Source organism: Ascaphus truei, chromosome 11 (genome assembly GCF_040206685.1).
Source record: "Ascaphus truei isolate aAscTru1 chromosome 11, aAscTru1.hap1, whole genome shotgun sequence".
Classification (NCBI taxonomy): Eukaryota; Metazoa; Chordata; class Amphibia; order Anura; family Ascaphidae; genus Ascaphus; species Ascaphus truei.
Window position 1 is genome coordinate 56,544,326 of NC_134493.1, and position 14,292 is coordinate 56,558,617.

A 14,292-nucleotide genomic window follows, 5' to 3' on the forward strand; every position below is an offset into this window, starting at 1 on the left:
CAGGCACTGCCATCTACTGCAGGTACCCACCATCAAGGCCAGGCACTGCTATCTACTGCACGTACCAACCAGTGTGCCCAGGCACTGCCATCTACTGCACGTACCCACCATCAAGGCCAGGCACTGCCATCTACTGCACGTACCCACCATCAAGGCCAGGCACTGCCATCTACTGCAGGTACCCACCATCAAGGCCAGGCACTGCCATCTACTGCACGTACCCACCATCAAGGCCAGGCAGTGCCATCTACTGCACCTACCCACCATCAAGGCCAGGCACTGCCATTTACTGCGTTTACCCAACATCATCAAGGCCAGGCACTGCCATCTACTGCACCTACCCACCATTAAGGCCAGGCACTGCCATCTACTGCGCGTACCCACCATCAAGGCCAGGCACTGCCATCTACTGCGCTTACCCACCATCAAGGCCAGGCACTGCCATCTACTGCACTTACCCACCATCAAGGCCAGGCACTGCCATCTACTGCGCTTACCCACCATCAAGGCCAGGCACTGCCATCTACTGCACGTACCCACCATCAAGGCCAGGCACTGCCATCTACTGCAGGTACCCACCATCAAGGCCAGGCACTGCCATCTACTGCGCTTACCCACCATCAAGGCCAGGCACTGCCATCTACTGCGCTTACCCACCATCAAGGCCAGGCACTGCCATCTACTGCACGTACCCACCATCAAGGCCAGGCACTGCCATCTACTGCACGTACCCACCATCAAGGCCAGGCACTGCCATCTACTGCAGGTACCCACCATCAAGGCCAGGCACTGCCATCTACTGCACGTACCCACCATCAAGGCCAGGCACTGCCATCTACTGCAGGTACCCACCATCAAGGCCAGGCACTGCCATCTACTGCACGTACCCACCATCAAGGCCAGGCAGTGCCATCTACTGCACCTACCCACCATCAAGGCCAGGCACTGCCATCTACTGCAGGTACCCACCATCAAGGCCAGGCACTGCCATCTACTGCGCTTACCCACCATCAAGGCCAGGCACTGCCATCTACTGCAGGTACCCACCATCAAGGCCAGGCACTGCCATCTACTGCGCTTACCCACCATCAAGGCCAGGCACTGCCATCTACTGCACCTACCCACCATCAAGGCCAGGCACTGCCATCTACTGCAGGTACCCACCATCAAGGCCAGGCACTGCCATCTACTGCGCTTACCCACCATCAAGGCCAGGCACTGCCATCTACTGCACTTACCCACCATCAAGGCCAGGCACTGCCATCTACTGCGCTTACCCACCATCAAGGCCAGGCACTGCCATCTACTGCGCTTACCCACCATCAAGGCCAGGCACTGCCATCTACTGCACGTACCCACCATCAAGGCCAGGCACTGCCATCTACTGCGCTTACCCACCATCAAGGCCAGGCACTGCCATCTACTGCGCTTACCCACCTTCAAGGCCAGGCACTGCCATCTACTGCACGTACCCACCATCAAGGCCAGGCACTGCCATCTACGGCACTTATTCCCTCACCTGCTGCCTCTGTAACTCTCCCATCATACCCCCTAGATAGTAAGCTCCCCGGGGCAGGGATTTCCTTTCCTATTGTCTGACTTTGCTGCGCTTATTGTGTTATTATAGTTCCCTGTGCGGTTTGCTTTGTGAAGCGCGGAGTACACCATCAGCGCTATATACAGATATACAGTACATACAAATACTGCGTGTATGCATCATGGAGCAATAGTGACACCCAGTGGTCATTGCCGAGTACTGCAAGGCTGCACTCGGTATCACATCCCAGCTGTAGGTGGGAGGATGGGGTACCCCACAGCTGGGGTATGGGGGAGACCCTTTCCCTGGCTGGAGCCCCTGGTCCTTACCCCTCCCACGTCCCATGTCCGTGCTGCCGGTCAGCGGCGCTCACCTGATTATAAGGTCGATGTCGTTGTTGGCGATGGTGATGGAAATGTCGGGGACGTTGTATGGCGTCTCGATGTGACTCTCCATGGTGGCGCTGCGGGGGCAGAGAGAACAGTCACAGTCCTGATCTAGAGACACAGAGGGGCGGCGGGGCAGTGTGGGGCTTCAGCCGCAGCGGGGCAGGGGTTAACTTGGTTGTACAAGTGAGGAGGATTCCACCCCAGTGGTGGCTGCATGAAACCATCCAAATTAGGACCAGCTGAGACATTGCGAGACTAACCACCGCTCCACGCCTGGCCGCGGAACCCCGACGCAGAGCGCCACGCCTGGCCGCAGAACCCCGACGCAGAGCGCCACGCCTGGCCGCGGGACCCCGACGCAGAGCGCCACGCCTGGCCGCAGAACCCCGACGCAGAGCGCCACGCCTGGCCGCGGGACCCCGACGCAGAGCGCCACGCCTGGCCGCGGAACCCCGACGCAGAGCGCCACGCCTGGCCGCGGAACCCCGACGCAGAGCGCCACGCCTGGCCGCAGGACCCCGACGCAGAGCGCCACGCCTGGCCGCAGGACCCCGACGCAGAGCGCCACGCCAGGCCGCGGGATCTGCCGCAGAGCACCTCGCCAGGCCAAGGGACCAGCCGCAGAACGCCACGCCAAGGGACCAGCCGCAGAACGCCACGCGACCAGCCGCAGAACGCCAGGCCACGGGACCAGCCGCAGAACGCCACGCCAGGCCAAGGGACCAGCCGCAGAACGCCACGCCAGGCCAAGGGACCAGCCGCAGGACGCCACGCCACGCCAAGGGACCAGCCGCAGAACGCCACGCCAGGCCGCGGGACCAGACGCAGAATGCCAAGCCAGGCCGCGGGACCAGACGCAGAATGCCACGCCAGGCCGCGGGACCAGACGCAGAACGCCACGCCAGGCCGCGGGACCAGCCACAGGCCGCGGGACGAGCCGCAGAACGCCACGCCGCGGGACCAGCCGCAGAACGCCACGCCGCGGGACCAGACGCAGAACGCCACGCCAGGCCGCGGGACCAGACGCATAACGCCACGCCAGGCCGCGGGACCAGCCGCAGGCCGCGGGACCAGCCGCAGAACGCCACGCCGCGGGACCAGCCGCAGAACGCCACGCCGCGGGACCAGCCGCAGAACGCCACGCCGCGGGACCAGCCGCAGAACGCCACGCCGCGGGACCAGCCGCAGAACGCCACGCCGCGGGACCAACCGCAGAACGCCACGCCGCGGGACCAGCCGCAGAACGCCACGCCGCGGGACCAGCCGCAGAACGCCACGGGACCAGCCGCAGAACGCCAGGCCGCGGGACTCACCGCATGGAGTTTTTGAGCAGCTCGGGAAGGATGTAATCCAGCGGCATCGGGATAAAAGGGAATCGTGCAGCGACGTGGCCATTAATCCGAACGCGGGGAGCGTTCCCGTACTTGTGCTCACAGAGACGCCTGCGGGAAGAGGAGAGATAATGCACACTACTCAGAGCGGACATTCACAGCGCGGGCAGCGGCAGTGCCAGCCTCCCCCTCACACACACTGCTACACCATGACATGTATACACAGCACAGGTACAGCGCGGGCAGCGGCAGTGCCAGCCTCCCCGCACACCATGACATGTACACAGCACAGGTACAGCGCGGGCAGCGGCAGTGCCAGCCTCCCCCCTCACACGCACTACTACACCATGACATGTATACACAGCACAGGTACAGCGCGGGCAGCGGCAGTGCCAGCCTCCCCCTCACACACACTACTACACCATGACATGTATACACAGCACAGGTACAGCGCGGGCAGCGGCAGTGCCAGCCTCCCCCCTCACACGCACTACTACACCATGAATTGTACACAGCACAGGTACAGCGCGGGCAGCGGCAGTGCCAGCCTCCCCCTCACACGCACTGCTACACCATGAATTGTACACAGCACAGGTACAGCGCGGGCAGCGGCAGTGCCAGCCTCCCCGCACACCATGACATGTACACAGCACAGGTACAGCGCGGGCAGCGGCAGTGCCAGCTTCCCCCCTCACACACACTACTACACCATGACATGTACACACAGCACAGGTACAGCGCGGGCAGTGGCAGTGCCAGCCTCCCCCCTCACACACACTGCTACACCATGTATACACAGCACAGGTACAGCGCGGGCAGCGGCAGTGCCAGCCTCCCCCCTCACACACATTACTACACCATGACATGTACACACAGCACAGGTACAGCGCGGGCAGCGACAGTGCCAGCCTCCCCCCTCACACACATTACTACACCATGACATGTACACACAGCACAGGTACATCACAGGCAGCGGCAGTGCCAGCCTCCCCCTCACACACACTACTACACCATGACATGTATACACAGCACAGGTACAGCGCGGGCAGCGGCAGTGCCAGCCTCCCCCTCAGACACACTACTACACCATGACATGTACACACAGCACAGGTACATCACAGGCAGCGGCAGTGCCAGCCTCCCCCTCACACACACTACTACACCATGACATGTATACACAGCACAGGTACAGCGCGGGCAGCGGCAGTGCCAGCCTCCCCCCTCACACACACTTCTACACCATGTATACACAGCACAGGTACAGCGCGGGCAGCGACAGTGCCAGCCTCCCCCCTCACACATACTACTACACCATGACATGTACACACAGCACAGGTACAGCGCTGGCAGTGGCAGTGCCACCCTCCCCCTCACACACACTCCTACACCATGACATATATACACAGCACAGGTACAGCGCGGGCAGCGGCAGTGCCAGCCTCCCCCCTCACACACACTGCTACACCATGACATGTACACAGCACAGGTACAGCGCGGGCAGCAGCAGTGCCAGCCTCCCCCTCACAAACACTCCTACACCATGACATGTACACAGCACAGGTACAGCGCGGGCAGCGGCAGTGCCAGCCTCCCCGCACACCATGACATGTACACAGCACAGGTACAGCGCGGGCAACGGCAGTGCCAGCCTCCCCCTCACACACACTACTACACCAGGACATGTACACAGCACAGGTACAGCGCGGGCAGCGGTAGTGCCAGCCTCCCCCTCACACACACTACTACACCATGACATGTACACACAGCACAGGTACAGCGCGGGCAGCGGCAGTGCCAGCCTCCCCCCTCACACACACTACTACACCATGTATACACAGCACAGGTACAGCGCGGGCAGCGACAGTGCCAGCCTCCCCCCTCACACATACTACTACACCATGACATGTACACACAGCACAGGTACAGCGCAGGCAGCAGCAGTGCCAGCCTCCCCGTCACACACACACTGCTACACCATGTATACACAGCACAGGTACAGCGCAGGCAGCGGCAGCCTCCCGCTCACACACACTGCTACACCATGACATGTACACACAGCACAGGTACAGCTCGGGCAGCGGCAGTGCCAGCCTCCCCCCTCACACACACTACTACACCATGTATACACAGCACAGGTACAGCGCGGGCAGCGGTAGTGCCAGCCTCCCCCTCGCACACACTCCTACACCATGACATGTACACACAGCACAGGTACAGCGCGGACAGAGACAGATAGACAGGTGTGAAAAAGAAAGTACACCCTCTCTGAATTCTATGGTTTTACATATCAGGACATAATAACAATCATCTGTTCCTTAGCAGGTCTTAAAATTAGGTAAATACTGTGACGATCGAGAGGATTTGGCCCGGGATTAAAGGGGTTACACCCCAATTGGCCACCCTCTACCCTCACCTGGGAAGCAAGGGGTTAACTGGACTGAGGTCCAGTAATGTGTTTTTACCTCTCTTTATGTCCAAATGCTTATTCCCCTGTAAAAAATGTATTGTTTCTGGGCCAGTGTCTGCACCACACACACTGGGGCTTAAGGGGTTAATAAGCTACAGTTTAAGAAAATACAACTGTGGGGTGTCTTTTCAGAAAATCTGGACTTCAAAAGGCTTGATTGAAGTTGGGTGTGAAAAGCAGAAGGGTTTTTTGGTGCACAGTATGTTAATACCTAATTTGCAGGCCAAGGGAATATTGCTAGAGACAGCTAGACCCAGGCTGGGACATTGGGTGTGACATGTAGCACCAGGTGACAAATGTCCACCACCCAGGGGTCCCTGCTTCAAAGGATTTTTTGATGGGTCCAGGGGTGCGGCTACCCAAGGAGAAAATCAGAATGGGTGACCTTAGTAAATATAAGAATCTTATGATCCCCAACTAATGATTCTAAACACTTGATATCTAACAGATACTAAGAGCCAGATATTAATATCTCTCTTAATTTTAATATTACACGGTAATATGTAGTCTCATTGGGAGCGTCATGCGTGACGGAATGCATTAATATGGCTCGCGTGCCAGTAAGTACTACTAAACTGAAGTTATGAAGTTATTTAGATAGGGAAAAGCAGTTTTTAAACGTCGTGGGGTGGGAGGAGTTTTACTCTGAGGAAAACTGTCAACGTCACCGCTGATTTATGAGAGGGGCTGGGTTTAGGTTGTGTTCAAAGGGAAATTGTATAAGAACCAGGCTCAGCCTAGGGCTATTGTCTTCATGTCCTCATGTCTTCATGTATTGCTGTGATGTTTTCATCTGCAACTGAATTATGGAAGAAATGGCCCATCCTGTATCCTGATGGCTTTCTTGTCCTAATCTTTAAGTAAGTGTCTATATTTTGCCTGTTATTTGTATATTTTGTGTGTTCACCTTTATCAAGGAATAAATTATATTTTATCATATCTAAGTCTCGTCCCAGTTCAACCCAGTTATATATATATATATATATATATATATATATATTGGTTGGTGTATTATTAATAGCCTGTCACAAAGCTCCAGTCCAAATACAACCTCAGATGAACAACAACACATGACATATTACACCGTGTCGTGATTTATTTAACCAAAATAAAGCCAAAATGGAGACGCTGTGTGTGAAAAACTAAGTACACCCTTACTGCTTCCGTAGGAATTAAGATGCTAAGTAGCAGACAGGTGCTGCTAATCAAATGCCCTTGATTAATTGATCATCAGCAAGTGTGACCACCTCTATAAAAGCCGAAGTTTTAGCAGTTTTCTGGTCTGGAGCATTGGTGTGTCAACACAATGCCAAGGAGGAAAGACATCAGCAATGATCTTAGAGAAGCAATTATTGCTGCCAATCAATCTGGGAAGAGTTATAAGACCATTTCCAAACAATTTAAAGACCATAATTCTACAGTGAGAAAGATTATTCAAAAGTGGAAAACATTCAAGACAGTTGCCAATCTTCCCAGGAGTGGACGTCCCAGCAAATTCACCCCAAGGTCAGACCGTGCAATGCTCAGAGAAATTGCAAAAAACCCAAGAGTTACAAAATCTCAGACTCTACAGGCCTCAGTTAGCATGTTAAATGTTACAGTTCATGACAGTACAATTAGAAAAAGACTGAACAAGTATGGTTTGTTTGGAAGGGTTACCAGGAGAAAGACTTCTCTCTAAAAAGATGACAGCACGGCTTAGGTTTGCAAAGTTGCATCTGAACAAACCACAAGACTTCTGGAACAATGTCCTTTGGACAGACGAGACCAAAGTGGAGATGTTTGGCCATAATGCACAGCGCCACGTTTGGCGAAAACCAAACACAGCATATCAGGACAAACACCTCATACCAACTGTCAAGCACGGTGGTGGAGGGGTGATGATTTGGGCTTGTTTGCAGCCACAGGACCTGGAAACCTTCCAGTCATTGAGTCGACCATGAACTCCTCTGTATACCAAAGTATTCTAGAGTCAAATGTGAGGCCATCTGTCCAACAGCTAAAGCTTGGCCGAAATTGGGTCATGCAACTGGACAATGATCCCAAGCACACCAGCAAATCTACAACAGAATAGCTGAAAAAGAAAAGAATCAAAGTGTTGCAATGGCCCAGTCAAAGTCCAGACCTCAACCCGATTGAAATGCTGTGGCTGGACCTTAAGAGAGCTGTGCATAAACAGATGTCCACAAACCTCAATGAACTGAAGCAACGCTGTAAAGAAGAGTGGGCAAAAATTCCTCCACAACGATGTGAGAGACTGATAAAGTCATACAGAAAACGATGACTTCAAGTTATTGCTGCTAAAGGTGGTTCTACAAGCTATTGAATCATGTATGTATGTATGTATGTATGTATGTATGTATGTATGTCTTTATTTGTATAGCGCCATAAAATGTACATAGCGCTTCACAGTAGTAATACATGTCATATAAATAACAAATATAAATAACACATCATGGGAATAAGTGCTTCAGACATACTGTAAAAGTAACATTAAGGAAGGAGTCCCTGCTCCGAGGAGCTTACAATCTAATTGGTAGGTAGGGAGAACATACAGAGACAGTAGGAGGGAATACTAGTAAGTGCGTCTGCAGGAGGCCAAGCTTTGTGTCATGTGTCCATGATTATCCAGTGCTACTCATATGCTTCTTTAAGCAGATGTGTCTTAAGGTGGGTCTTAAAGGTGGATAGCGAGGGGGCTAGTCGGGTATTGAGGGGAAGAGCATTCCAGAGGTGTGGGGCAGAAAGTGAGAAAGGTTTAAGGCGGGAGAGAGCTTTAGATACAAAGGGGGTAGAAAGAAGACATCCTTGAGAAGAACGCAAGAGTCGTGATGGTGCATAGCGAGAAATTAGGGCTGAGATGTAATGAGGGGCAGAAGAATGTAAAGCTTTAAAAGTGAGCAGTAGAATTGAGTGTGAGATACGCGATTTAATCGGAAGCCAGGAGAGGGATTTCAGCAGGGGAGACGCTGAGACAGATTTAGGAAAGAGTAGAGTGATTCTGGCAGCAGTTTTTAGGATAGATTGTAGGGGAGACAGGTGAGAGGTAGAAAGGCCGGACAGCAGGAGGTTGCAGTAATCGAGACGTGAGAGAATGAGGGCCTGAGTCAGAGTTTTAGCAGTTGAGTAACAGAGGAAAGGGCGTATCTTTGTGATATTGCGGAGGAAAAAGCGACAAGTTTTAGAAACGTTTTGAATATGAGAGGAGAATGAGAGAGAGGAATCAAGTGTGACCCCTAGGCAGCGTGCTTGGGCTACTGGGTGAATGATCGTATTTCCAATAGCAATGTGGAAGGATGTAGTAGGGCCAGGTTTGGGAGGTAGTATAAGGAGCTCTGTTTTTGCCATGTTAAGTTTCAGTCGGCGGATGGCCATCCAGGATGATATTCCAGAGAGGCATTCAGAAACTTTGGTCTGTATAGCAGGTGTAAGGTCAGGGGTTGAAAGGTAAATTTGTGTGTCGTCAGCATAGAGGTGATATTTAAACCCAAAAGATGCGATTAGGTCACCTAGAGAGAGTGTGTAGAGAGAAAAGAGAAGGGGTCCCAGGACAGAGCCCTGGGGTACCCCCACAGAGAGATCAATAGAGGAGGAGGAGGTGTTAGCAAAAGAGACACTGAAGGTACGATGGGAGAGGTAAGAGGAGATCCAGGATAAAGCTTTGTTCCGAATACAAAGTGTATGGAGAATGTGAAGGAGAAGAGGGTGGTCCACGGTGTCGAATGCTGCAGAGAGGTCGAGTAATATGAGCAGAGTGTAATGACCTCTGTCTTTGGCAGCGTGGAGGTCGTCAGTTATTTTAGTGAGGGCTGTTTCAGTAGAGTGAGCAGTGCGGAAGCCAGATTGTAGAGGGTCTAGTACAGAATAGGTGTTGAGAAAGTGTAGCAATAGAGAGAATACAAGACGTTCAAGGAGTTTGGAGGCAAAAGGCAGGAGGGAGACAGGTCGATAGTTAGAAGGACAGGTAGGGTCAAGCTTGCTGTTTTTGAGTAATGGTATAACGGTTGCATGCTTGAAGGATGAAGGAAAGGTACCAGAGTAGAGGGAAGAGTTAAAGATCTGTGTGAGCATAGGGATTATAGAAGGAGCAAGAGGTTTTAGGAGATGGGAGGGAATGGGGTCAAGTGGTAGAGGGCGAAGAGGAGATCAGCAGTGATACATCCTCCTCCGAGATAGCAGAAAAAGAGTCAAGAAAGACAGGAGGAGAGTTGGGAATCATAAGGTATACTTAGATTTTCACACATGGCTTCTCCATTTTGGCTTTATTTTTGTTAAATAAATCGTGACACGGTGTAATAGGTCATGTGTTGCTGTTCATCTGAGGTTGTATTTACCTAATTTTTAGACCTGCTAAGGAACAGATGATTGTTATTATGTCCTGATATGTAAAACCATGGAATTCATAGAGGGTGTACTTTCTTTTTCACACAACTGTATATACACAGCACAGGTACAGCGCGGGCAGCGGCAGTGCCAGCCTCCACCTCACTACTCCACCATGACATATACACAGCACAGGTACAGCCTGGGCAACGGCAGTGCCAGCCTCCCCCTCACTACTCCACCATGACATATACACAGCACAGGTACAGCGTGGGCAGCGACAGTGCCAGCCTCCCCCTCACTACTCCACCATGACATATACACAGCACAGGTACAGCGTGGGCAGCGACAGTGCCAGCCTCCCCCTCACTACTCCACCATGACATATGCACAGCACAGGTACAGCGTGGGCAGCGGCAGTGCCAGCCTCACCCTCACTACTCCACCATGACATATACACAGCACAGGAACAGCGTGGGCAGCGGCAGTGCCAGCCTCCACCTCACTACTCCACCATGACATACACAGCACAGGTACAGCGTGGGCAGCGGCAGTGCCAGCCTCCACCTCACTACTCCACCATGACATACACAGCACAGGTACAGCGTGGGCAGCGGCAGTGCCAGCCTCCACCTCACTACTCCACCATGACATACACAGCACAGGTATAGCGTGGGCAGCGGCAGTGCCAGCCTCCCCCTCACTACTCCACCATGACATATGCACAGCACAGGTACAGCGTGGGCAGCGGCAGTGCCAGCCTCCCCCTCACTACTCCACCATGACATATGCACAGCACAGGTACAGCGTGGGCAGCGGCAGTGCCAGCCTCCCCCTCACTACTCCACCATGACATATACACAGCACAGGTACAGCGCGGGCAGCGGCAGTGCCAGCCTCACCCTCACTACTCCACCATGACATACACAGCACAGGTACAGCGTGGGCAGCGGCAGTGCCAGCCTCCCCCTCACTACTCCACCATGACATATACACAGCACAGGTACAGCGTGGGCAGCGGCAGTGCCAGCCTCCACCTCACTACTCCACCATGACATATACACAGCACAGGTACAGCGCGGGCAGCGGCAGTGCCAGCCTCACCCTCACTACTCCACCATGACATATACACAGCACAGGTACAGCGTGGGCAGCGGCAGTGCCAGCCTCCCCCTCACTACTCCACCATGACATATACACAGCACAGGTACAGCGTGGGCAGCGACAGTGCCAGCCTCCCCCTCACTACTCCACCATGACATATACACAGCACAGGTACAGCGTGGGCAGCGGCAGTGCCAGCCTCACCCTCACTACTCCACCATGACATATACACAGCACAGGTACAGCGCGGGCAGCGGCAGTGCCAGCCTCCCCTTTTCGGTCATCAATTACCTGGCAAAGTCCACCCACTTCTCGATTATTTTCTTGGGCGAAAGGCGGGTGCAGATAATGCCGACAAAATCTGCCTGCGGGGAGAGGGGGCAGGAGTGATATAGAGGGGGTAGGTGTGAGAGAGGGCTGTTAGATGTAATATAGAGGGGGTAGGTGTGAAAGGGCTGGAAATGTAGTAGGCGTGCGTGCAATACGGGCGGGGCAGGTGGTAGGCGCGTGCGATACGGGAGGGGCAGGTAGGGGGCCTGTGCGATAGGGCGGGGCAGGTAGTAGGCGCGTGCGATACGGGCGGGGCAGGAAGTAGGCGTGTGCGATACGGGCAGGGCAGGTAGAAGGCGCGTGCGATACGGGCGGGGCAGGTAGTAGGCGCGTGCGATACGGGCGGGGCAGGTAGTAGGCGCGTGCGATACGGGCGGGGCAGGTAGTAGGCGCGTGCGATACGGGCGGGGCAGGTAGTAGGCGCGTGCGATACGGGCGGGGCAGATAGTAGGCACGTGCGATACGGGCGGGGCAGGTAGTAGGCGCGTGCGATACGGGCGGGGCAGGTAGTAGGCGCGTGCGATACGGGCGGGGCAGGTAGTAGGCACGTGCGATACGGGCGGGGCAGGTAGTAGGCACGTGCGATACGGACGGGCAGGTAGTAGGCGAGTGCGATACGGGAGGGGCAGGTAGGGGGCGTGTGCGATACGGGCGGGGCAGGTAGTAGGCGTGTGTGATAGGGCGGGGCAGGTAGGGGGCGTGTGTGATAGGGAGGGGCAGGTAGGGGGCGTGTGTGATAGGGCGGGGCAGGTAGTAGGCGTGTGTGATAGGGCGGGGCAGGTAGGGGGCGTGTGTGATAGGGAGGGGCAGGTAGGGGGCGTGTGTGATAGGGCGGGGCAGGTAGTAGGCGTGTGTGATAGGGCGGGGCAGGTAGGGGGCGTGTGTGATAGGGCGGGGCAGGTAGTAGGCGTGTGTGATAGGGCGGGGCAGGTAGTAGGCGTGTGTGATAGGGCGGGGCAGGTAGGGGGCGTGTGTGATAGGGAGGGGCAGGTAGGGGGCGTGTGTGATAGGGCGGGGCAGGTAGTAGGCGTGTGTGATAGGGCGGGGCAGGTAGTAGGCGTGTGTGATAGGGCGGGGCAGGTAGGGGGCGTGTGTGATAGGGAGGGGCAGGTAGTAGGCGTGTGTGATAGGGCGGGGCAGGTAGTAGGCGTGTGTGATAGGGCGGGGCAGGTAGGGGGCGTGTGTGATAGGGCGGGGCAGGTAGTAGGCGTGTGTGATAGGGCGGGGCAGGTAGGGGGCGTGTAGTTACCCGGTCCTCATGCAGAGACAGGTGATGCGTGGCTAACATCCGGATGCCAAGACGGGACGTCAGAGTCTTATCCAGGAAGAAACTGATCACTTTCTCATCCTGCGCGTAGCGAGAAACCGGAGGGGTACAGGTTACAGAGGAGGGGTGCGGGGAGGGGTACAGGTTACAGAGGAGGGGTGCGGGGAGGGGTACAGGTTACAGAGGAGGGGTGCGGGGAGGGGTACAGGTTAGAGAGGAGGGGTGCGGGGAGGGGTACAGGTTAGAGAGGAGGGGTGCGGGGAGGGGTACAGGTTAGAGAGGAGGGGTGCGGGGAGGGGTACAGGTTAGAGAGAAGGGGTGCGGGGAGAGGTACAGGTTACAGAGGAGGGGTGCGGGGAGGGGTACAGGTTAGAGAGGAGGGGTGCGGGGAGGGGTACAGGTTAGAGAGAAGGGGTGCGGGGAGAGGTACAGGTTAGAGAGGAGGGGTGCGGGGAGGGGTACAGGTTAGAGAGGAGGGGTGCGGGGAGGGGTACAGGTTAGAGAGAAGGGGTGCGGGGAGAGGTACAGGTTAGAGAGGAGGGGTGCGGGGAGGGGTACAGGTTAGAGAGGAGGGTGCGGGGAGTGGTATAGGGGCTCAGGTTAGAGAGGAGGGGTACAGGTTAGAGAGGAGGGGTGCTGAGAGGGGTACAGGTTAGAGAGGACGGGTGCTGAGAGGGGTACAGGTTAGAGAAGAGGAGCGGTGCTGAGAGGGGTACAGGTTAGAGAGAAGGGTGCGGGGAGGGGTACAGGTTAGAGAGGAGGGTGCGGGGAGGGGTACAGGTTAGAGAGGATGGGTGCGGGGAGGGGTACAGGTTAGAGAGGATGGGTGCTGAGAGGGGTACAGGTTAGAGAGGAGGGGTGCAGGTTAGAGAGGATGGGTGCTGAGAGGGGTACAGGTTAGAGAGAAGGGTGCGGGGAGGGGTGCAGGTTAGAGAGAAGGGTGCGGGGAGGGGTATAGGGGCTCAAGTTAGAGAGGAGGGGTGCGAGGAGATAGCAATGGCGACACATTTCCGAGCCCCCGCCCTTTCACAGTGCCCGGGGGGGGGGGGGTTGGGGGGGGGGCGTGGCCCCTCCGCAGCGTGGTACCTGGATGGGCCTTCTCCCGAGCGGTACCTGGATGTGTTTCCTGCTCTCCCTCAGTCCCTCTGCCAGTTGGGTCACCACGTCCTTGTGATCGTCCAGCAGCTGGCGCAGGAGCTTACAGTACTGAGCCTCCGTGTCGTGGTTCGTGATCTGCGGGGAGAGGCCGCAATGAGACCTGCTCGGCTTTCCCAATCGCACATCGCCGCCACCGCCGCCCTGCACATCGCCGCCGCCGACCGGCGGATCATCACCGAGCGTCGCTACCCAGCGGCCTGCAGATCGTCACCGCCGAGCGTCGCTGCCCAGGACCTGCAGATCGTCACCGCCGAGCGTCGCTGCCCAGCGGCCTGCAGATCGTCACCGTCGAGCGTCGCTGCCCAGGACCTGCAGATCGTCACCGCCGAGCGTCGCTGCCCAGCGGCCTGCAGATCGTCACCGCAGAGCGTCGCTGCCCAGCGGCC

General features: G+C 55.9%; 1 protein-coding gene across 6 annotated transcripts in view; it reads right to left on the reverse strand.

Moving 5' to 3' along the window:
* Positions 1 to 14,292, reverse strand: part of BCKDK (branched chain keto acid dehydrogenase kinase) — a 46,505-nt gene that overhangs the window by 6,584 nt on the left and 25,629 nt on the right. For 5 of the 6 annotated variants that reach the window (XM_075566507.1, XM_075566506.1, XM_075566509.1 and 2 more), the window contains exons 9-13: positions 13,835 to 13,981; positions 12,731 to 12,829; positions 11,443 to 11,516; positions 3,240 to 3,368; positions 1,911 to 2,000 (exon numbers count right to left, since the gene is read on the reverse strand). In XM_075566507.1, the coding sequence (XP_075422622.1) occupies positions 1,911 to 2,000; positions 3,240 to 3,368; positions 11,443 to 11,516; positions 12,731 to 12,829; positions 13,835 to 13,981 (539 nt within the window). The remainder of the gene's footprint in view (positions 1 to 1,910; positions 2,001 to 3,239; positions 3,369 to 11,442; positions 11,517 to 12,730; positions 12,830 to 13,834; positions 13,982 to 14,292) is intronic. The other variant, XM_075566511.1, reaches the window with a different exon arrangement.